This window comes from Penicillium waksmanii (assembly GCF_028829765.1).
Source record: "Penicillium waksmanii strain IBT 27052 chromosome Unknown utg000005l:1.0-5232799.0:1.0-5237142.0, whole genome shotgun sequence".
Classification (NCBI taxonomy): domain Eukaryota; kingdom Fungi; phylum Ascomycota; class Eurotiomycetes; order Eurotiales; family Aspergillaceae; genus Penicillium; species Penicillium waksmanii.
This window is the reverse complement of record NW_026643252.1, coordinates 3,964,353-3,987,737: the sequence shown is the minus strand read 5'-3', so window position 1 is coordinate 3,987,737 and position 23,385 is coordinate 3,964,353. Positions and strand designations below refer to the sequence as shown.

Genomic DNA, 23,385 nt, shown 5'->3' with positions numbered 1-23,385 from the left:
TGTTTGTGATTCGACATGGACCGCCCCCACTGCGTGATTATGCAGGGCGTTTCATGGTTATAGATATGTACCCTGTCCACCACTATCTACATCCAAGGCACTGGGGCCAACGTTTTATCAAAGCGACGCTCGATGACGACAATGACGACAGAAAGAACTTTTTTTGAGATCAATATCTTCCAAACGCTGGAGCTCAGCTCAGATCAAGATCAGATTCGATCAGACTGGGCCCGTATGAAACTCCCTAACCCGGACCCTGAAACAACCATCCTCGTCTTCGGCGAAAACGGCGCCGATGGCCATTCATCAATTGGAAGACCGGTGAATCCTGGTCCATGGGAGGCAATTCCAGCTGTTTGGTTCTATCACGGGCTAAGAGTGACTCGGAATCTCGTAGCGTCAGGTGTCTAGACCCAGTTCCGATTCAGCCAGCCTTTTTCTAAAATAGCCTTGGGGCCCGTTTTTTTTTATAATTGAATCCTGTGGATTACTAGTAGAAGTTTCAGGTCGCGATACGGTCAAATCGTCTTCTGTCTTCTATCGGTTTTTATATGGGTCTATATTACAAGATGGATTCTTTTTTTTTTTCTATAAGATTGGTATATTTGTATTTTTGCACCGGCCGAAAGGTGGACTGAACTGTTGAACTACTGATTCGCGACGGGTGATGATCAACCGCATGGACCGGGCGTTATGGAGGGGTGCACGGTTAACGACATATCACTTTTCTTGCGCCCATCGCTCACCTGGGAATCCTTAGGAATGAGACCTAGATTCAAGAAGACGTTGGAATCAAGAAGTGAGAATCGATGTGTCAACTGTCATGGTGGGGTCAGGAAGAAGCAAACAAACACTTGACTCGTCGCCTGCAGATAGAAGTATATTCTGTTGGTCCTCAGAGAATCCCAAGGTCATCATTCAACTGTTCATATTTCATAGGATGGGATGGACGGACCCTAGAATCCGATATATCCATAATTCAATCCAAAATAGATAAGTCGTAACTTACATCTCATCATGTACGAAGGATGCATTAGTTGCTTTCTCAAAAACGGACCTGTTAGGCTAATCACGCTAGATGTGTCGCGTTACTACCATATGTATGGTGACACAGGGTACAAGTTTGGACATGGCCGCATGGGCGTGTGATCAAGGTTGTTGAGAGGGGTGATAGCCCCGCTGTTGATGAATGAGGCGCTGGCCTGTGGGTACGATCCGACTGGAGTGGTTCTACTTGTGGCTGAGATATAGTAGTACATAAGTACCAGTTAACTACCGGTAGTAGTTCTACTGTATCGCACCCGCATCACTCGTTGTGGAATATCTGTTGAGTCGGGAGCCTACTCGGGGCCGTCAAGTGGCAAGTCGGGCATTGCTCCGGAGGAATCGGAGAGTTACCGGAGCTTAAATCCTACACCACCTTCGGACAAAGACACTTCGAAATGATCCTTCACTTGTAGCCCGAATTATTCCTCCCCCCCCCCCCTGAGGAGCTCATACTTTTTGCATGGGCATTCCTGTTGGGACAAGCCGGGAAAAACAGGGTTTGACCGGAGAAGGACGGAGATCAAGGAGGGGGATGGGGGTAACCACTCCAAATGGTCTTGCAAGTAGTGTGTGTCATGCTGAATGACTTTTACCTATATTATGACCTTCTTAGGATTGCTTCACTAATACTCCCGTACCTCCATGACACTTGGCCCAGGGTGTTGAATTGAGCTTTCCCCAGTCCAGTGTAGGCCAGCTCCGGGTTTGCTTTGTTTGCATCAGCCACACCGGCGGCCCCCGAATGGGAAAGATTATGTAAGGGAATCGGGAAAGTTTGTTCCCAACATCTCACGGAAAAGTGTCGCTATCAACCTCATCCTTCTCCCATCGTCAATTGGGAATCAGTGTTCACCATGCTCTTCCGTACTGTGGCCCGTCAGGCCGCGCCCCTGCGTCGCCAGGCTTTCGCCCCTATCACCCGTCGCTCTGTCACCACCGACGCCGCCTCCGCGCACGCCGAGAACATCCCGAAGGTTTGTTGAGATCTCATCCGGAAAATGGGAAAATGCCATACGAGGCCTCAAGGACTCAATGCTGATACTGGCAATTGCGCTATACAGGAGGATGACAAGCCCTTCACCGTCCGCCTCTCCGACGAGAGCTTCGAGACCTACGAGCTCGACCCGCCCCCATACACCCTGGAGACCACCAAGAAGGAGCTGAAGCAGATGTACCACGACATGGTTTCGATCCGGTATGCGCCCCCCGATTTCACCTTCTGCCTCTTTGCGAGAAGCTCGCTCTAACCGTTTGCCCTTTTCCCTTTGATATAGTCGCATGGAGATGGCTGCCGATCGCCTGTACAAGGAGAAGAAGATTCGCGGTTTCTGCCATCTGTCGACCGGTCAGGAGGCCGTCGCCGTCGGTATTGAGCACGCTATCAACCGCATGGACAAGATCATTACCGCCTACCGTTGCCACGGTTTCGCCCTGATGCGCGGTGGTACCGTCAAGTCGATCATTGGTGAGCTCCTGGGCCGCCGCGAGGGTATCGCGTACGGCAAGGGTGGTTCCATGCACATGTTCGCCGAGAACTTCTACGGTGGTAACGGTATCGTCGGTGCCCAGGTTCCCGTCGGTGCTGGTCTGGCTTTCGCTCAGCAGTACAACGAGCAGCCCAACACCTCCATCATCCTGTACGGTGATGGTGCCTCCAACCAGGGTCAAGTGTTCGAGGCTTTCAACATGGCCAAGCTGTGGAACCTCCCCGCCCTGTTCGGCTGTGAGAGTAAGTTTTTTTACCCTGTTATTCTCAATTTTGAGCTCTCTCCCTTGCTATCCGAATCAAATTTCTAATATACCCGTTCTATAGACAACAAGTACGGTATGGGTACCTCCGCCGCCCGCTCCTCCGCCCTGACCGAGTACTACAAGCGTGGTCAGTACATCCCCGGTATCAAGGTCAACGGCATGGACGTCCTGGCCACCAAGGCCGCCGTCCAGTACGGAAAGAACTACGCCATTTCCGGCAACGGTCCCCTCGTCTTCGAGTACGTGACCTACCGTTACGGTGGTCACTCCATGTCCGACCCCGGTACCACCTACCGTAGCCGTGAGGAGATCCAGCGCATGCGCAGCACCAACGACCCCATCGCCGGTCTCAAGCAGAAGATGCTCGAGTGGGGCGTCACCTCCGAGGAGGAGCTCAAGGCCATCGACAAGGAGGCTCGCGCCTACGTCGACGCCGAGGTCTCCGAGGCCGAGCAGATGGTCGCCCCCGAGAACAGCTCCCGCAACCTGTTCGAGGACATCTACGTCCGCGGCTCCGAGCCCAAGTGGATGCGTGGCCGTACCGTTGACGAGACCTTCTATTACTAGATGGAATTATAACCCGACGGTGCGGACCTGATCTTCTCGGATTCGACGGTCCTGGTCCTATTGAAAATCTTGTCGTTTTAACACCTCCACGGGGCTCTGGAGTTTCTCTCCGTGGAAAGATTCCCGCAGTGTATCCCTGTTTCTATCTACCCCTTATCTGTAATTTAGCCGATGACTACTTTTTCTTCGTTCGTCCTGGTTTCTTGTTCTAGAGTAGAAATCATCATTGGTTCCATGAAGTTTTCTTTTTCAATGTAGCTGTTCCTAGTAACTTGCGTATACGTATCTGATTTGCGGAAACTGATCCAGAAGTCCACGCATGTTGTTTTTTTATGCTGAGGTGCCGCTCTCTAGGCCGGAGTGTGCGCGTGGGCGAGATTTTGGAAGCATGAAAGCAGCATACCCTGTTACTACCAGTAAGAGAACCTTCGAAGGAAGATTCGGAAAGAGTCAAATGGCTTATTATGACTAGCCTCATAATTTAAAATGGGATAGTAAGTGATATTTTCAATCGTTGAATGGTAAACTTGGTAATATCTAAACACGAACGCTGCGCATCATGGGTATCGTGGCAAGGTAAAATAATAATAAACAGAACATCGTCACCGCCGGGAACTCTACGCAGCGAGTACTGGATATAGGAAAGGAGCAAGGAGATGTGGTGTAGCCAGCCAAACAGATCGTCTCAAGCAGGTTCCTGCCGCAACATCTCAAGAATCATCTCTTGCGTCCGTTGGACAGAGTCTAGTTTTTCTTCCATTGCCGCGCGGTCACGCTTCATCTCATGTCGAAGCTCAGCTCGTAGCTCCTGTCGCAGCTCATCTTTAATCCGACTGATATCATACGGCCCGGGATACTGCTGTATCTCACGCTCAGAACTCTGGATGGAGGCGGCCTGTGAATTCGACTCGGATGCGGCCTGAACTAGAGCCGATATTACAGGCGAGGATCGGACGTCGGCGCCGCCATTCCCAGAAGCGGCGTCGAGATGCTTGTTAAGCTTGCCAAGTGTTTCAAGCACGGCGCCGAACATGCGATTGTTCGGAGATGGATCTGCCGGTGTAGTGCTGGGTGCGACAGGCACAGGAGGTGTAACTTGGCTTATGGGAATGGGGTTCGAGAACATATTCTCAAACCCAGGCGGTAGCCTAACGGCATTTGTGACCGGCGCTGAAGGGGTCTCGAAGGTATGGGCTGGAACGACAGGAGCAGGCGTGGGAGTGGAATCGGAGATCTGAAGCACATCACCGGGGACATGGGCAACAGTAGTACTATCATCATGGAAAGAATGGCCCGTACCCACATCCATTCCATCGGGAGTAGCCGGTGAAGCAACACCAACTCTTCCCACTGGTATACCATGCTCATCAGGAGATCTCCACTGAGCATCCCCAGGCTTAGAAGACCTCCTGCGCATAATCATATCATCACGCTTCGCAATACGCCTCGCCTCAGCTTCCTCCCACCGCTGCCAATTCGGAATCCAAGCATCAAGAACAGCACACCATTGCGGATTCATCAAATCCTCCACCAAATTCGGACCCGAAAAGTCCCGCTGTCTCTGCTGCTGCTCATCGAGGAACTTAATCCTCTGCTTCGTGACAATTTCAACCTTCCTCCGTACAGAGTGCCACGAATAAGGCCGACCATGCGCAAACGTGAACTCGGCCGCAATCGTCTTCCACCAGTTACATATATCGCTGCGTTTACCGAACGTGCCCGCGTGTCGATTACATAGCTCGAATAGCGAGACTTCTTCCTTGGTCGTGAGCCGCTTGCCGTGTTTGCGCGGTCCGTCTTCAGTATCCATCTCGGCTGCTCGTTTGGTTCCTCGCGCGCCTGGTTGAGCTTGGACTGTATTGTTTCTCGCGACTGGCCCGCCGGCTGTCTCGCCTCTGGAAATGCTAGTCATCGACTTCGTAGAGTAGTCCTGGTCTCCGGATCACCGACACTCCCCACCCTTCGTTCAAGACAGTTCACTAGAGAGGTCTTGTACGAGTGCGGAAATAGGCCGGGGCTCACCGCGGCGTGGACGTTACTTGTAGAAGGATAAAATGTACTCCCGTTCCTGACGAATCCCTGGTGTTCCAGAGAGATTCAGGAGACGGCGATGAATCTCAAATGTGGACGGATCGTGGCCCTCTATGTTTTCGCGGACCATTAACGGGGTGGATCTTGTTTGATCTGGGGTGGTAGATTGACTGATAGCCAGGGTGGTGAGTGGGGAGAAGGAAGGGTGGTTTCGCGTATGGATGTAGAGGCCCGATGGAAGGAATAAAAGACCGTATGCCTATTCGTAGGATAATTAATTTCTCAATGCAGGTGGGAATGAGCCTATATGACCCAAATTTGAGAAGCGCGCGGGCTGATAAGGTGACTGTCGATCCGGGGAGGACGGGGACGGGGAAATGGGAGGAAGAGAAGTGCAAATCCGAGAGCGCGTGTTGCAATTTTGAGCGGGCGGTAATTTTCACCCGTGGAATTGCACTTGGGCCTAGCCCGCTCGTCTCCACTTTGGCCCATGGGGGATGGTTTTGCACTTTCTGTTACGGATCTGCTTTATTTATTTGCAGGAAGAATAAGTCTATGCGATGCAGTACTATTTTGGGTTGAGTGTTATGAATTTCTTTTTTTTTCTAGTTATTGCGAAATTACGTTGATACAGACTATTTGGGCGTCTTTGTTCTGGTTACACAGACCCATAGATCAGCCCCAACTTTATCATTTGACCCTACTCTTCACTTGATATAGAAAAGAATGAACCAATTGAACATTTCATGTTCATAGATTTAACTGAGATATTTGCTTTCATAATCGTTTCAACATATCATCTGCTCTGCCCTGCATAGGCTTCATTTTTACTCCACTTCCGTCTCGTTTGAAAAGTAATTCAATTCCCCCGATCAAAGTAAACATATTCAAATTCAAGTTCAAGAACACTCATAACTCATAACAATGACCTCATCCACTAGTAAACCTAAACCAGTCCTTAAATCCGGCTGCAGCGCCGGTGGCATCAGATCGGCCTCAGCAGAAACCTTCACCGAACGAGACCACGTCTTCGCAACAGCGCGCACCCTGTCAAAGATGGCACATCAAGAGAATCGCCCGAACATCACCCTCTTAGAGCTGGATGTGACGTCCACCTGTAGTATCTATGCTACCGTGGATACTGTCACAACAATTACCTGGGGAAAGCTCGATTATCCAGTCAACAATTCAGGCCAATCCTGCGTTCGGCCGGCTCTTGGTACGGATCTGGAGCAGGCGAACAAACTATTTGATGTTAACTTTTGAGGAGTACTTGCTACGATTCATGCTTTTGAGCCGTTAGTTATTGCCTCACGGGGGACTATTGTTAGTGTGGACTCTATTGCTTCGGTGTTGAATGTGCCGTGGGGATGTAAGTTTCCAAAGTTCCCGAAATTCCGGCATACATACATATATACATATATAGAGCTAACATTTGATATTTGATAATATCAGCTTCTTTTAACGCATCAAAAGCCGCAATAAAAGTATACGGTGAATCCCTCCGTCTAGAAATGGCACCTCTAAATGTAAAAGTCACCACCGTCATAGCCGGAGTCGTCGCAACGAACATTTTCGCCAACCATCCAGACCCCAAACTTCCCGCGGATTCGTACTGGAAGCCCGCTTCTAAAGAGATCAGTGCTGTTATAACGGGCAGTTCAAGCCCCCATGAGAAAGGGCTTCCAGCGTCCGTATTTGCGAAACGTGTCGCGGATGATGTGCTTGGAGGCGCGACGGGGTTAACATGGAGGGGGAAGATGGCTTCAATTGGGTGGTTTTTGCAGGCTTTTGGTAGGTCGATTTTATGCTCGGATTTGAAATTGATGTTGATGAATCGATAGGATCGCGCTCTGCTAGCTGGGTCTGGGATGGAGAGATTGGCATCGGCTTAAAGTTGAAGGGTCTACACCGTGCATATATGTATGCAGGTACTACTAGTAGTACTATCTCACCATAAACCAACCCACAGGCTGCAAGTTCCTTGTCTATACGATCTCTTTGGGGGTACTACTATATTCCAAGGCTACCTTAATTTACTTCACAGTGGTTCTTTTGTATCCACGTCTACTACTCAAATTTACTACAAGAGGCATCTAACGTGAACAGAAAATTTATATCCATTTACAGTCAAATCATGGCTATGGTGGTACAGAGAGAGCACGGAAGCTCCAATAATAACAAGAGGATAATAGGCACCAACACCATGCTCAAAGGACCCGAATAGGTCTCTCCCAGCTAAAAATCAAAACCCTGGGGAGATAGATCTATGAGCACCGGAGCAGGTATGCAAATAGAGGAGAGCAGTAATACACTCATGGGGGGAATGGGTAGAAGGGGGTAATAGAGACAAGACAAGACGAGAAATCAGAAGACAAGAGATAGGAAGATCAGTCACATTCTCTCTACCACCGTCTCTTCAAGTACCAGCCATAAGCCGGGGTACTGATGCTCTCACCGAAGGGAGTAGGGACCTCGGCAGAACCGGGACGGGCAACGGGGTGACGCAGGTACACAGCGGCGCAGATGTTCTGGTTGACTTCGAGGTAGCGGGGGATGAAAGCGAAGGCGGACATGAAGTCACGCGGGCGCCATGGGGTGGCGTAGGGCTTGGAGTTGTCGATAGGGTTATCGCGCATCTGAGTAAGAGCACGCTTGAGGACCTCGAATTCCTCATCGGTCAGCTCGGACGCGTCGACGTCGGCGCCCTCAGCAGCGGCCTGGAAGGCTTCGGAGAGCTTGTTGCTTGCGGCCTCGGGCTCGACGGAAGTAGCAGCGTTGGACTCTTCGGAGTCATTCTTGGCCTGCTTGGTCTGCTTGGCGGGCTTCTTCTCGGCACGCTTCGCATTCAGCATCAGGGTGAGCTCGGAGAATTGAGCTTCCAGGTTGTCTGTGAGGATAGTGCTGGTTCCGGAGCGGGATAGAACACGGCGTACGGCCTTTTGGAATCCACGGAGTTCCTGCTTGCGCTTGGCTGGCAGGACTTCCTTGTCTGTGGACATGATGTTCTTGGCTTGAGCCATCAATGCCTTGAGGGTATCCCGGCCATCTTCCTTCTCGGCGTCTGGCTTCGTCTCGGCGGCCTCCTCGGACTTGGCCTCGGATTCACCCTCGGCTTCCTCTTCATCCTTCTGCTTCAGCTGGCGGGTTTCACGTCGTTCGAATTTTGTCTTGGGGGCACCTGTGGCAAACATCACGCGGTCGGGGTCGACTTGGAAGAGGTCACCGGGGTTGAGGAGATAGCTGGGGTGTCGCATCTGGAGGCGGGCGAAGTTAGTATCCGAGCAATTGACTCAATATAATTCAATGATTTCATACCTTCTGTCCATTGACGGTAACGGCTCCGTGAATAACAAATTGGCGCGCTTGACGTGTGCTGCTGGCAAAGAGGGATCGGAAGATAGCAACATCCAACCGACGCTCGAGGGGAGCGAAAGCCATCTGGGTGAAAGGGATAATTCTAGAAGGACGGCCCTTATCGCCCTGCGTCTGAAGACCGGAGCCTCGTCCAGCAGAGTTCTTAGATCCATCATCGGCGGCCAGATCGGCGGTGTCCATGGGGACAACGCTGCGAATGCGCTTGGAGAACATGCGCTTCCATTGACCCTCGCGGACCTGTTCACCGTGATAGGCACGACCCAGAGCCTTGGCGGTCCATCTTTGCTGGAAGAATGTGCGGTTTGCGGTGGCCGGGTTTCGCAATCGTTGTAGGTTATACAAGTTGTACTTGCTCCATGATTGACGGATTTTCTGGATGGACAGGTGTTAGTGCTTTCGAGACATGAGAGAGACCAAGGCGATCAATTGGAACTTACACCCTTAGATAGGGAGTTGCTAGCCCTGTTTCTCATTGTGGCAAGTGGGAGGGACGCGACCTTGAGGGGGAGAGATCGGTTGGAGTCGTCGAGTCTGGCCGTGTCTTGAGGCCGCTCCTCCAAAACTTCCGCAGGTCACGTGGATGACTGATAGTGGTCCGCATGGATCTCGGTCCTCAAAATTTTTCCAGTGATGATGTCAAAATTCTGGCAGCCAAATATCCAATGGTTCCATAACTCAGTTGGTTAGAGTGTGGTGCTAATAACGCCAAAGTCGAGGGTTCGACCCCCTCTGGAACCATTTTTTTGCCAGTTACCTTTTGGGTACTCCGCTTGCCTGATTTAGCTTCAAATCCCAGCCGACATCAATCAACAGGTTCCATAACTCAGTTGGTTAGAGTGTGGTGCTAATAACGCCAAAGTCGAGGGTTCGACCCCCTCTGGAACCATCTTTTTGCCCTTTTTCGCTATTTTTTGCTATCTTTCGGCAAAGTTTATGTATAGCCAAGTCTAGACAGTCTGACTGACTTTTGATATCGAACTTGAACAAGGTATGTAGAATGGTGGGTGCGGTATTAAAGGGGGACGTCACCCGTGGACTAGGGTAAGCATCACTTAAGTCACACGACAGCTGAATTGGTTTCCTTCAAGTTACGAACAATCGAGTGATATGTATAATATTCTAAGGTTCGAGTTACTACATACTAGTAGTATCGGGCTGTCTTGGTACGCCTGAAACACCTGTCGGGTTTCTTAATAGTATCTATGCGTCTACTAGTAGTAGTACGTACGACTTGGAGGTCATACTAGCAATTTTGCGGGACTTCTAAAATCATATGCATTATGCCATTCCCGGACTTGCGAAAACTTCTAAAATGCCCAGCTGTAATCCTTCGTTCAATCCACTTGGAATCAGAAGTCCCCCTTACTAGTAGGATATTTTATTCGTATGGGCAGGACGTGGTAGCCATACCCTTGGGCAGAGCTACCTACAGTTTTGAGAAGGGAAACCATTCTGCTTTCTTTAGACAGCCCTTCGGAAACTTCATGGAGGCGGATACTTGGAAAGAGAGCTAATACTTCAGTTTTGTGTATTTCTTTATGCTCTATTTTGGGCCTTGTAAGGGATTAAAGGTGTCCAGCCAAATAAACCTTTCTATATGATAGAATAAACCAATTCGTGGGAAATTGTGGACAATCCACTCAATCATTCGTGGAGTATTACTAGCTATTCCTAAGATTTAGCAATCTAGTCATGACAGGTCATATCTTGAAGTATCCAGCTGATTCTGATCTGCGAATGGGTTAGAAATTTTCGCCAAGAACTTTCCTCCTTTCAAAGTCTTCCAGTGACAGTTTCAACTGTGAGATCCTCTGGCCACGCTGGATAATCTATGCCATTTCCACGAGTGCCAATCTGATACCTCAAATCCACTTCATTGCCTGGGAATTGGGCAATCGGTTTAACCAGGCAGAAATTGGCGTTGAGAAGATTCGACTTTCTTGTTTCGAAAAATTCCGGATTGAAAAGCGATTCCTGATCGTGCTTATAGAGACTCTTTATCATGGCAGGGATTGAGTACTGCATTGCATGATAATGGCGGAAGGTCAAATTCTCGTGCCTGGCCCACAATTCTTTCCATCTTTCGTTGTCGTATGCTCCGCAGGAGCGAACAAGCCATTGAGAATAATAGTTGAGTGAGACCTTTTCAAGTACATGGTTAGTAAGATCGTGGATCTTGCGATTCGGGTTAAGGCAGGTATAGAAAAAAAAGAAATTCTCTCACGTCAATGCCATAGCAGCCTCCATTTTCGGCACGGCGTACAAGGGCCTCCAAAATTGCCGTGCAACCTGCGGCACCGGTACTAAAGAATGGTTGTAAGCTCTGTCTTGGCTATATTCTGGCTCTTGTAACCTACCAATAATCTGAATTCGGGAAAACCGGAGTTACAGCCTCATCATGGCCCATTGCTTGTGAATAAGATCTCGAAACACCACAGCACTATTGTTGTCAGCCTTTTCAATTATGTCTATCTGAATCGCTGGGATATACTTACAGCGTCACTGATCTGCTGCCAGCCACTGCGATGGGACCATGGCCCATACCAACCGTAGCAGTTCTCTCGGACGTGCAGGATACCACGCGCGCGATCCTTTACCAAATCAAAGATAGCTTGACGGCTGAAGCCCAATCTCTCCATAACACCGGGACGATAACCATCAACCACGACATCAGCATCGCGAATTAGATCACGTAGCTTTTCTCTGTCTGCCTCATCCTTGAGATGCAAGAACGAATTCCACTTACCCCAGTTCAAATCTTGGTGAAGGGCAGACAAGTCAGTCACATGCGGGGATACAACGCGCATGACGCTTGCGCCCATTTCAGCGAGACTTCTTGTGATGGTAGGGCCGGCGATGACTCGGGTGAGATCCACCACCTTCAGACCGGCAAGCGGTCGCTTAGGTGAAGAAGGATTAGAGGCGTTTTCTGGCCACCAAGAAGCCTGCTGGGTTGAGCTTGGGTCTTTGATGATCTCGTAAAGTCCAACTTTACCGGAAGCTTTGCCATGTTCACTTGCAAAATACTCATCAGATGACCAGGCTATGGTTCCAGAAGTTCGGGCTTTCTCGTTCATGATTTCGTCAAGGTCTTCTGCGTTATACTGAGAAATCTTATTTTGGATCCTTTCGACCACCAAGTCATAAGTGTCATTTTCTTCACCTTCCAAAGCGAGTCCCAAAGCTGCCAGGGCAGGTTCAGGATTCATATTGCCATGTATGTGATAGAACCGACCGTCCTTTGTCTGATAAATATTGGTAACCAAGCTTCGATGGAGACTTGCGTGAGATCGATGCTTGTCTTGGTTCGGGAAAAGTTCTTGCATCATTGATGAAAATGGATCTATCGGAACCGGGCTGCCCTCTTTCACATAGCGTGCGATCAAGGGAGACATGAAAAAAAGACTCGCATGGTTCCTAGCACAGGTTGTCAAATTTGCGGGCACAACTCCAATAGATATATTACTGGTAGGAACTCACGTATTGATGACAATCTCGACGGGGTCGATTTTGTACTTTCGACCCAGAAGGTGATTTAGCATTGTGGCCTCAAAGGCCTTGATCGCCGATATGCTCTCCGTGAATCTCCAATTGATTGGAATAATTGGCTGAGATGAGCCCTCAAACCGCACATATTTACTGAGGGCCTCTAATTCTTTGGGCAGTGTGTCCATCAAAGGGTTTCGCAGGATGCCGTTTTCAAAGACCCGTCTCGCCTCCGAAGGAACTGAATACTGATCGGTGGATCCCATGATGGGCTCGATCGCACAATATGATTATGGTGGTCAGAGGTAGAAGGCCCGGAGTACTCGGAGTGAAGGGGTGAAGAAGCTAAGGGGTGAAAAGGCCAAGGAAGGGGTGAGGGGAAATCCAAAAATGAAGGATTTGAGGTCCCCATGGTGGGGGCTAATATTTAAGTAAATCAATGGAGCCCGGCAGTAAAAGTAGTTAGTAGTAGTATCTAATTTTGGAAGTGGTATCCTTCTACAGCCGTAACTTGAATGCCCAGGTGCAGCGCTGCACCTGCCAGTGGGTAGTAGTACAACACGAGAAGGGATATATTGCCACGGGTATTGTACTGAGTAATTCGCATTATGAGCATAAATATGCATTTTGGCCCACAGCCCCGCAAAAGCACCTATTACTTGATTGGGTTCCTGACAGAGAACATGCATTTATCCGTGCTTCGATGAATCGTGACTATTCAAGATTGTAGCCTTGATGTGGGGAAACGAACGGCCAGGTGGTGACCAGAGGTGGGGTGGATAAGCCCTGCACAAAACATGTCGCATTTATGCACGTACATAGTACACACATGTCGGCAAGTTGAACTGAGCGAGAGCTGTTGAATCTATAGAAATCCAATTTAAGAGGATATTGAGTAGTTTCATTTTTACATTTATGTTATTTTAGGTAAGCTCTTGCATATTTCTCCTTATTGCCCACTTTATTCACAATAATCATCTGGAACATTGACTAGGCTATCGATAGTTCTTACTTAACGGTGAAATGTTAGACACAGACTATCACATGGCAGTAGATGCCTTGCCGTATATTGAATTTCTCAAATGAGCAGAAGTATCAGTCTTTAGGACTATCCGGACGCTATCCTCTCGTCTGCCCAGTTCAAAACGACACTTGCCTCTTCATCTTCAATAGAAACTGCAGAAGCTAACCTTTTTACAACCGCCTGTCCTGCTAATCTTGCCCACCAGGAATCCTTCGAGCAGCCAATAACTGCACCCCAGCAGATGTATATCAACAAGGCAACAGGCTCTTTTTCTCGTACTAGGCTAACAAAGGCTTCACCGACCTCAACGACCCATGCAAGAGCCATTTTTCCATCTCTTGCAGGGCAATTCTCCAGCATTAGATTGGCTCTGGTATAAGTTTCCTGCAATTGCAAGCTTGTATGGTCGCACAATCTTCTCGGTTCAGGTGGGATAATGCTATCTACTGGGGGAGAAGTGGTCCAGTATTCCTTGGGATAAAGTTGAATCGCGGGCTTTAAGGGACTTTTATCAAGCCAGGGCTGGGGCACTTTCAATCACAGAGTGGATTCCCTTCACAAAGGAGAATATTGAAGTAAGACTTGTGTGATCAGTTTCCGAGTTTCCGTTTGGTCTGCTGTCGGTAGCATCGAAAAATGGAGACGCAGCTGCAAAAGCCATCATGATCATAGAGCACAGAAGAAGTGCTTCACAGTTTGATGATGAAATATGCTCCAGCTTGGTCCGAAAAGCAGGCAGAGCTCTTTCTTGATATTGGAGTGCCTCATCGATAATCGACGCAGAATTTGAATCGAATTCGGTCCCTTCGGCTGCAATATGCAAGCATGTAAATGCAAAATAGTGAATCCATCAAGAATTCGTGTCTCATTCCCAATTTTACAGTATAGTCTTGAAAGATATGGCTCATCTCGGGAGAAAAGCTGTGGCATGTTTCCAGGCACAAGTGGTGAATTAGCCCTAGCTCTTTCATCCTACTGGTGGGATTTGGTCCAGATAGTCGTCCAGATGGTGTCGGATATTCGTCCTGCGTTTGTCCAATTTCCCGAAATCGATCGCTCCAATGGGAATGTTGAAAGCCATTATCCGGATACTTGCAATCCAAGTTTCGAGAATGCAGTTTGTACAGGGAGGGCCAATATCATCACACTTTTTTCGACGAGTCTTGCATTTCTGACAGTCCGTGCAATACTTGGTATGAGACCTTCGTGGTGGCATCTTTCAGGGGGTAGAACATGTTGGGTTGAAGAAAAACACGAGACCGAGCGAGCCGCAACCTTCTCAAGAAATCGTTTTGGGTGGTGAGCATACAATATCTTGAAGCCAAATAAACAGAATAAGTTCCAGTGAATGAATATCTATAGATGCCTCGCTTAATTACAAATATAGGGCATCTCTCTAACCCACTTCTCTTGGATAGCCTCATCCATCACCCATTCCGCAACACTCGCTCGACTAATCCACATACCATCTCTTCCACTGCCCAAGAAAGTTGCTTCAACGAGGCGCATCTCTCCATTTGTCAAACCTCCGACTCGAAATAGTGTCCATTTAATTCCATCCTCAGCTAGCAATGACGTTATGTATCCCCCAACACTGATCATCTCCCAATATTGGCCACGCGTAGAAGAGATCGCCTTTATCGTCCACTCTCCAAGTTACCATTTGAATGACGCAACATCAGACGCACCCTTATAGGAAGGCGTGCAGAGAATGAGAACTCGTTTGATGCCTTGAGAGACGAGTTTAGGAATAAGGGCTCTATAACCATTTGTGAGGGGCTTGAAAAATCCAGCAATAGTCAGTGTCTTCAAGTTCCTTCACGCGATAATGCTATTGAAAATGGGCTTGCTTCCATACCATTCCTTTGTTTCCGGCTGGTGGTCCAGCGAAGGATACAGATGTATCAGCCCCGCATCTTGAGACTTCATCTAGAGCATCTTCATCTTCCAGTGTTCCTTCGATGATCGCCACCCTTTTGTTGTCGGCGACTTTGGTCGGTACCTTGTATCGACTTCGGACGGAAAGGGTGAGAGTACTCGAGAGAAATGTCACAAAAAATACCCCCGATCGCGCCTTTGTAAACAGTTAGTTGCTTGCTGTAGTAAGTATGACGAAGGGTACTAGTATATATACCTGTAGCGCCCAAAACAAGAAAATGCATGGTTGATAATATTGGAGTGACGTCTGTTCTCTTTCTTTTTGGAACCAGAATAGTTGAAATTTTCGAACCCCATGCGACGTCTCTCGAGTTAAAAAGGCCTTTTGTCCAGGCCTTTTGTCCTGGTATGAATGTTGACTCGGCTTTGCAAGCAGGTCGTGATATCTTCTCCTGATTGGTGGTAGGAAGTCGCAACTCCTCTCGAGCCTCGGAAACTCCACACGAATACGCCGCTATAGCGCTCAAAAGGGAAAGTCATACGCCTCCAATCACATTCATCTACGGCCAAGAACAACCCGAAGCCATCGACCTGGGGAGTGTTGTAAAATTGCAAGGAGCATGTGGACCATGTCTGAAACTTGAAGGCTATAAGTAGTTTCCAAGGTTCTTCTTTGATCATTGGGTTTACCTCCAGGGCTGATTCTTTTGCAAGAGGACTTGAATATCAAATTAAGATCATTCTATTTTCAGGCGATATAAACAATACTAAAGTTCAGCTTCAACATCTGAATTGAAACCTATGTACAAATTTTACAATCCATATCCGCCATTCAAAAAAACTCTGTCGGCAAGAGAGAAATTATCGCCGAGATGAGCCGTAAAAGACAAGTGTAGGTAGCCAGTGTTGTCTGGGCTACCATGCATGAAAGAGACTGTCTCTCCGCGGAGCATACCCGCGCGTTTTTTTATCATTCTTGAGACCCCCAGCCCAAGCAACCGAAACATAATCATCAAGCCCGGGCCTTATGCAGAGCCCCGGGCAGAAAGTGGAAAAAAAAGAAGAAAAAATACTGAGCCAAGAAAGGAAGAGCGAATTAAAACAGCCATGAACGAGAAAAGAATTCATGCCGGACCTCGATCGTGAAGCAGGCCTGCCGGCTTCCAGTTCAAGCTGGAGATGCCAGTCGTCTGAGTCTCCGAGTGGTAAGGTTGGGTAGCCCGGGTTCAGAGGTGGAAGTAGACGTGTAAATTTCATTTTCATGCAGGTACGGGATCGACGCATGCACGTCACGTTGGTTTAGACGCAGGAGGTACGGCTAGTCGAAGCAGGGGGAGAGGAGATCAACACGGCAGTCGCTTCCTTTGGAGACTGGCAGGTGCGTTGAAAATCGTATTCTCGAAGAAACGGCGAATAAGGGAGAAGAAAAGAAGTCGTGATTTTTGTTTTGTGGGGGGGACCGGGCGAGTCAGAACTCATCGGCGCTTGAGCTCACTGGCAAGGCACTCAAGGACCTATATATAATGAGCAATGTGAAGATATGTAGACTGTCAATTAAAACATACCGTCCCGGGAACTGCGCCCTGGTTGTAAAGGTACTTGCCAAGGCCACGGACGACCTCGAGCTGCTCGTCGACTGTCAGGCCGTTGATCGCGGTCTCCATGATATCTCCAACGGAAACCTTATATACAGCGATAAAGCTGTGGTAGTACATGAAGGCAAAGAAACCCATGATGAACTGGCAATCCATGCGATCGGTGATACCACCGTGACCAGGAATCGACTCGCCAAAGTCCTTGATGTTGAAGGTGCGCTTCAGACCAGAGGCAAAGAATCCACCGAAAGGAGCAATGAGAGAAGCAAAAGTAGCGAATCCGAGGATGTGGAACTGCATGGGCTCAACGGAGAAAGTCTTGTCGATGCCGAACAATTCGAGGGAGAAGGTCTGGGGGACAAAAGCCGGGTTCAGGGTGCATTCCAAACCAGTCAAGACGTTCGATCCGAGGTCATTGACGGGGCAGATGAAGTACTTGTAGCGCATCAGAATGTTGGTCATGAAGTAGCCGAAGATGATGGTGCAGATCCAAGCACCGAGGAAACCCTCAACAGTCTTCTTGGGGGACAGCTGAATCAGCTGGGTGCGTCCGAAGGTGATACCGCAAACGTAGGCGAATATATCATTGGTGATGACCAGCGAGGCGGGGAGAAAGAACCAAATCATGCCCTCGAAGATGTTGTTCATCACAAAGTGGGCTTGCACCACAATGAGGTACAGTGCCATATGGGTCCAGGCGAATTGGGTAAACTGAAATCGGTAGTGACGCTTTTGCAGAGATCCAACAAAGAACACGAAGCCTACATGAATTAGCACACGCCAACATACAATAGAAAAGGGGGACGGTTTACGCCCACGTACCCATAACATAGAGGAAAAAGCTAATGAAGCGGTGGTGAGCGGCCAGAGGAAGGAGCACCTTGTCAACGAGTAGTATGTGCTTAAAGTAGTAGATCACGCTCTCTCCATAAAGGAAATACATGGTCGTCGCGAGGAAGTACCAGTTCAGGGTCTTGGTGAAGCGGAGGTTCTTCTCCTTGCTGGGTACATTGGCGATGGCAATAACTTCCTTGAACGAGACGATTTGAATGGCAGTGACCAGACCAATGATATAGATGTGACCGGAGAACATGGCGATAAAGAAACCCGCGATCATCACGAAAGTCCATATCGTGCGTGTAATGAAGGTCTGCTTCTTCTTCTCGTATTCGGATTGGGCGGGTTTCTGATTGAATCCATAAAAAACGCGGTTAGACATCTTTATCAAACCAGGTCGCGATATGACACAAACTCACCTCTTCGGGGATCGTGGATTGCTTGGAGGCGGCGCCATTCTTGCTGGGACTCGAGGGCTCCGAGGTTGGGTCGCTGACGTCGGAGGACACGCTCAAGCGGCGCTCGCCGTTACGGTGCGGGAACCGGACATTGCGGCGGGACTTAGACATGATTTATAGTCCAGTGAAAAAAGGAGAGAAAAAGAGGAGGGGGGGGGGGGAGGGAAAGGGAAAGGGGGGGTGCGGGTGAGAAGTCGTTGAGAAAGAGGGAGAAGTGGAGTTCAGTAATTCCAGCAGGAGCTCCAAGACTGGCAGTGTCAGCGCTCATGTGAACCCGAAAGCGGTCAACTCCGCGTCGCATCAGCATCAGAGTAACCACAACATCTACCTTCCCTCATCCCAGAATCACAAACACAGCCACAATCACAACCGGGGAGAAGAAAAAAAGGAAGAGGATGATATTCCTGCTCTGATCCACCTCTCCCAATCGCATCTCTCCATTTCAAATACCGCAATCCCCCCTAGTACTACCTTCATTCATGGCGGGGGCATGGACGATGATGATTACTTCTCCGACGACTTCGATTCCCTACCGCCGGGTACGCTGTACGAGCTAGAGCAGAATGCCTATCAGGCGACTCAAGCTCCAGCTACTCAGGTATCGGTGACCCAGGACCATGTTCAGCCAGTCGAGCATGCCCATCTCAATGCCAGGGTCGCTACGCCTGCGCGGCAATCGACGACCTTAAAGCCACCACCTCGACTACACACCGGGTTAACGAACGAATACCATACACTTGAAGTGGGCGAATTGGGGGCGGAGGTGCATAATGATTTCGAGGACCAACCGGCCCTTCACCAGGACACCCATGTCTTGGCTGCGCAAAATGAATGGCCCGGGCCTACCAATGGTACGATGGGCGACGACGCGATGGAATTAGATGACTATGGCCAGACGAATGTGTATCCAGCAAATGCACATCTGGAGCAGGTAATGCTCACCCGGTGACTCTTGAATTTGACCTGCGATCGCTAACTCCGCCTACAGCTAGAACAAGAAAAGGAATTGATCCGACGCGAACTAGGCGAAGCTCAGGCGCTGGCCGAGACAAAGGCTGGGGAGATCGCCATCATCCGTTCAAAACAGGTCAGCATGGTCCGGGATTACGATCGCCAATTGTCAGCTCTACGGAAAGCCATGGCAGACGAGGTGGCCAAACACAAGGTCGAGGTCGAGGCGGCTCTTTCGGAAGGGAGGAAACTGGCGACAGAGAATACTTTCCTACAGCATGATCTTGCTGAGGAGACATATCACCTCCGAAACTTCAAGGTCAAGCAGCAACGGCTTGACGATAACGCCCAACCAGTCACTCCCAGGAAATCCCGAGTGCTTCCTTTTCGGGACGGATTTGACGACGATGAGATCGCGGTAGTCTCTCCTAGCAAGTCGGCGGCACGATCGAAACGAGGAACTCCGACTCATCCCGGAAAACGTAAACGACGGGCAAGCCAAGATAGTCCTGTTCCTTTGCAGTTGAGTCCCGCTGTGGAAATGATGATGGTTGATGCTCCGTCTGAGGAAATCCCCGACGCTGATTCGGAAGACGAGCAAAAGTCTTCCCGTCGAGATCCCCGCGAGGAAAAACATTTGAAGAGATTGCTGAATCACCGCCTGACTGAGAGTCAAGAAACCGATATTGAAGCGATGGCGCACTTTTATTTCCCATCGGAACCCAAAGGACCTATATCGAGAATTCTGCTAGACGATCTTGCCAACTTGAACACGGGCAGCTTTGTTGTGGACTACATACATGCGATCGGCCCGGTATGGCAACGTGCAATGAAAGAGAAATTATATGACCCTATTCCTCGATTCATGGCCATTGCCCGATACGTGTTGACATTGGACGATGTTCGGCTCGAAGATCTTATACCACCTTTGGTCAATGTCCTCCAATATGCCGTGGAAGTCAACGCCGCCAAGCGATTCGAATTCTCCCCTGCGCGTGCTCTTCGCCAGTCCCCTCAAACACCACAATCGGATCTACAGCCGTTAGTCGATTCAACCGAGTGTTTACGGCTCCTCTTTCAAGTTGCTTGTGAATTATTACATGTCAAACGTGCTATGAATACATTCTGGGGCCATATCCGCCACGACTTCATCCTGGTCATGCTTCACGGATCTCAACCTCTCAAAGACATATCACTTACCATGCACCTGCTGTCCACGAGTATTCGCCCCGACTCTTTCGGGCCCATCATGCCCTCGGAAGGAGAACAAGCCGCTGTGCAGAGATATATTGTCGACCGACTCACTCATATGCTTCACGAGTCTGCCCAGCCAGACGAAGGCCTCGAATCTTATTCTGTATATGATATCTGCGCAATGCGACTAGAAGTCCTGCTCTGTTTAGAAGCACTCGCTTTTAACCCAGCTGCTCCATCACGAGACCACGGCAGTGCTATCTTGGCAGTCCATCAAAATGCGCTGGCGCGCCTCTTCAGATCAATGCACGACGAACTGGACGCGCTTTACTCGTCGCCGCCAGAACAGGAGCTACGCGCCGCACTGGTCAACGGGCTAATGCGACTCATTTTCGGCGTCATGCGTCGCCATGGCGCGTCGATAAATATGCAGGACAAGCTCTCATGCGTGGCTGGTAGTAAGCAAAAACATCTCGTTGTGCTCACCAGGCTTGCCTTCTGTGATGGTGTCATTTTGGAGGCGGGTATTGAGGACGAGACGGTCGACATGGCGCACGAACTACTAGAAGAATGGACCAATCCGCAAGAAGCGGAGTCACTTGCCGCAGCCTTTCCCAGCTCCCGGCGAGAGTGACCTGAGATCCACAGATGATGTTGGCATCGAAGCACAGAGCTGTTCGCAACCGGGTTTTTCATATATTACCGTGACACTATCGCCTTTTTTCCGATATATCCCTCGAAATTTGTTTCCCTATGACTGAAATGCCTACTCTACCCTAATAAAAATAAAATGACATATATTTCACTCCAGCGGCCATTCGTATGTAGTATGCACTAGTACTAGTTGTACAGTGTGTTCATACTAGCTTGAACTTGAATATATAGCATGTCTCTAGATTCCTTGGCTCCAACATCACTACTAGTAGTTAGTAGTAATTGGAAGGACATAAACCACTGGCACTCAACATAGAGCAAGGAGCATACTAGTAACCTTGGAAGGAGATGCGTGGCGAGAACTTGGAATTGAAAGATGGATTGAGGATGCAGACGAAGTTCAAGTTGCTTTAAAAATACTAACTGGAAAGCTCCAAGAAAGTAGCTAGTACCCTTAGTAAGACCGCAGAGAATATGATTACCAGACTTATCGTAGAATTCGAAATCAGAGCTTTTTTTCCCCGTGCTAGTGATGGTGTCTCAGATCGGTAGGTTGTTTCTTCAAGAGGGCCATCGATCAGATTGCTCAGGAAGTAGGTCAATCGCTGTGATACTGGGCAGGGGGTAGCGATTAGACACATAAAGGCCCATAGTCCATATTTATCTTCTATAAGGGACCTCTGAATGGATCATCTTCCTTTGCACTGTCTTCTAGATAGTTTGGCAGTAAATATGGCTTATTATCGATCAATCATACTATATATAACCCTATCAAGGGATTTCTAGCACATACGACCATAGGGTGTGGAGAACAGGGCTTCCCGTCCGCTCAGCCGTACTTAAGCCACACGCCGGCAGGTTAGTAGTATGGTGGGTGACCACATGCGAATCCCTGCTGTTGTATGTTTTGTATTTTTTTTTTTTATCTGTTGGGATAATTTCCTTGCCGCTTTTCTTCAGCCCCAAAGAGCAGGCGTGGTCCTTCGGCTACACTTTCTCACCCTTCTTTCCGCTTGTCTCTCAGCCCCCATGATAGCCTTCCATACCTTTATTCACATTAGGATCTTCTTTTCAATCTTTTAAAATTCGGAACTGGTAGCTGTGCATGGAATTTCTACTGTTGCTTTGTCCTGAAAAAGGAAGGCGAGAAAAACCAAGTCTTGGTAGTACGTCGCCGGCGAGAGGTCGTGTCCAGCTAGAGATGTAGGAGGAACAGGATAGAGACCGATACATGAAGGTGTCAGCTTGTTTGGTGTGCATGTTCTCTCGTTCTGGACTGACCAATTAGAATTCGCCAACCAGCCTGACGATACCGAAAGTATTATTTTGCAACCCTCTGAATACTATTTCTTCGTTTCAACTTTCAATCAGGTTGCATACTAGGTTGCGGTGCGTTGCATACTAGGTTGCGGTGCTTGGAATCCCCAGCAAGCAAACACAACAGAAAGGCGCACAGGGCCTGCATAGTCGGAGCGCCCTCCGCCTGGCGTTGCTCCCCTGCAGATTGTGCCGATTGTCCCATGATTACTTCCAAGTTGGAAACCCATGTTCGCACTACCAAAAGTCGAGTCCATGCCGACCGAATATGCGCACAAGAGTGCTATCTAAGTGAAGGGCAAGTTGCTTGATCTGAAAGGAAGCAGTGTTATTCTGAACCACGCTCACAGGTGGCGGTTAGGCGCTGGGCCTTCGCACCATCTTCTTCCGGGCTTTGCGTAAGACTTGACAAATGGAGGAAAACTGTCGAGCCGCAACGGGACAATAAGCGCTTGTCAATTTTCATTTATTCGTACGGATTAATTACACTGGAACCTTGGAATGGACAAGTGACTATCATACTACAATGCTCTTCTCCATACTCGAGCCGTTGGCCCAAGGCATGATGAAAAGAAATAGGATCCAACAAGTGGAAAGTGCCAAAGAATGCGCCTGTCAATGACCCGAAGGCCGTTGAACAAACTGTTCCGCCGCGCTGTGCAATGCAGGGACCAATCTGTGGTGGGCCGCCTTCATGAGCGCAGCCACCCAAACAAGGTAAGTATGAAGAAGAAAAGAAAAAGAGACGAAGAGCGGCCGGCGAAGGTGGCCTTTATACCTGGAAGTCACGGGGTGTGGGCGCTAGTAATAAGCGAGAGCAGCACGGACCAATCAAGGACGGCATATCTCACGCAAGGGGTGGCCAACATGTGATAACTATACACCAAGGCAATAAGGCAGGGGATACAGCATTTATTGTCGACTCATAAAACCAAATACTCATAGAGCACACCAATATCACCAAAAAAATAAATGGACTTCAGATGGGCAAAAAAATGGTTCCAGAGGGGGTCGAACCCTCGACTTTGGCGTTATTAGCACCACACTCTAACCAACTGAGTTATGGAACCGCTGATTTGATACAGATTGAGATCTATGACTACATAAAAAAAGAGGAGGTGGAACACCTAGAATAAAGATATCCCTGGGAGAGAAAGGCAAAAAAGTGGTTCCAGAGGGGGTCGAACCCTCGACTTTGGCGTTATTAGCACCACAC

General features: G+C 49.0%; 9 protein-coding genes across 9 annotated transcripts; 4 read left to right on the top strand and 5 right to left on the bottom strand.

The window, feature by feature from the left end:
• Positions 1 to 141: 141 nt before the first annotated feature.
• N7481_006393 (uncharacterized protein) lies at positions 142 to 411 on the top strand (the record flags this gene model as incomplete). Its single annotated transcript, XM_057265612.1, has 1 exon — positions 142 to 411. The coding sequence occupies one exon, from the start codon at positions 142 to 144 to the stop codon at positions 409 to 411; it is 270 nt and encodes an 89-aa protein (XP_057123332.1).
• A 1,490-nt stretch (positions 412 to 1,901) lies between these two features.
• Positions 1,902 to 3,366, top strand: N7481_006392 (pyruvate dehydrogenase (acetyl-transferring) subunit E1 alpha; the record flags this gene model as incomplete). Its single annotated transcript, XM_057265611.1, has 4 exons — positions 1,902 to 2,021; positions 2,109 to 2,242; positions 2,322 to 2,776; positions 2,861 to 3,366. The coding sequence occupies 4 exons, from the start codon at positions 1,902 to 1,904 to the stop codon at positions 3,364 to 3,366; spliced, it is 1,215 nt and encodes a 404-aa protein (XP_057123331.1).
• A 685-nt stretch (positions 3,367 to 4,051) lies between these two features.
• Positions 4,052 to 5,176, bottom strand: N7481_006391 (uncharacterized protein; the record flags this gene model as incomplete). Its single annotated transcript, XM_057265610.1, has 1 exon — positions 4,052 to 5,176. The coding sequence occupies one exon, from the start codon at positions 5,174 to 5,176 to the stop codon at positions 4,052 to 4,054; it is 1,125 nt and encodes a 374-aa protein (XP_057123330.1).
• A 1,145-nt stretch (positions 5,177 to 6,321) lies between these two features.
• N7481_006390 (uncharacterized protein) lies at positions 6,322 to 7,318 on the top strand (the record flags this gene model as incomplete). The annotated part of the gene is made up of 4 exons (XM_057265609.1): positions 6,322 to 6,616; positions 6,701 to 6,769; positions 6,853 to 7,191; positions 7,242 to 7,318. Coding segments are annotated over 4 exons (780 nt in total), but the record flags the coding sequence as incomplete, so codon positions are not given.
• A 484-nt stretch (positions 7,319 to 7,802) lies between these two features.
• N7481_006389 (mitochondrial 37S ribosomal protein uS4m) lies at positions 7,803 to 9,248 on the bottom strand (the record flags this gene model as incomplete). The annotated part of the gene is made up of 3 exons (XM_057265608.1): positions 7,803 to 8,654; positions 8,716 to 9,147; positions 9,213 to 9,248. The coding sequence occupies 3 exons, from the start codon at positions 9,246 to 9,248 to the stop codon at positions 7,803 to 7,805; spliced, it is 1,320 nt and encodes a 439-aa protein (XP_057123328.1).
• A 1,300-nt stretch (positions 9,249 to 10,548) lies between these two features.
• Positions 10,549 to 12,527, bottom strand: N7481_006388 (uncharacterized protein; the record flags this gene model as incomplete). The annotated part of the gene is made up of 5 exons (XM_057265607.1): positions 10,549 to 10,950; positions 11,000 to 11,078; positions 11,133 to 11,215; positions 11,271 to 12,192; positions 12,256 to 12,527. The coding sequence occupies 5 exons, from the start codon at positions 12,525 to 12,527 to the stop codon at positions 10,549 to 10,551; spliced, it is 1,758 nt and encodes a 585-aa protein (XP_057123327.1).
• A 2,129-nt stretch (positions 12,528 to 14,656) lies between these two features.
• N7481_006387 (uncharacterized protein) lies at positions 14,657 to 15,320 on the bottom strand (the record flags this gene model as incomplete). The annotated part of the gene is made up of 3 exons (XM_057265606.1): positions 14,657 to 14,934; positions 14,974 to 15,064; positions 15,144 to 15,320. Coding segments are annotated over 3 exons (546 nt in total), but the record flags the coding sequence as incomplete, so codon positions are not given.
• Positions 15,321 to 16,638: 1,318 nt separating this feature from the next.
• cds1 (phosphatidate cytidylyltransferase) lies at positions 16,639 to 18,164 on the bottom strand (the record flags this gene model as incomplete). The annotated part of the gene is made up of 4 exons (XM_057265605.1): positions 16,639 to 16,677; positions 16,729 to 17,519; positions 17,581 to 17,944; positions 18,015 to 18,164. 4 exons carry the CDS (start codon positions 18,162 to 18,164, stop codon positions 16,639 to 16,641), a joined length of 1,344 nt encoding a protein of 447 aa, XP_057123325.1.
• Positions 18,165 to 18,543: 379 nt separating this feature from the next.
• On the top strand, positions 18,544 to 20,832 carry N7481_006385 (uncharacterized protein; the record flags this gene model as incomplete). The annotated part of the gene is made up of 2 exons (XM_057265604.1): positions 18,544 to 18,984; positions 19,042 to 20,832. The coding sequence occupies 2 exons, from the start codon at positions 18,544 to 18,546 to the stop codon at positions 20,830 to 20,832; spliced, it is 2,232 nt and encodes a 743-aa protein (XP_057123324.1).
• Positions 20,833 to 23,385: the final 2,553 nt, after the last annotated feature.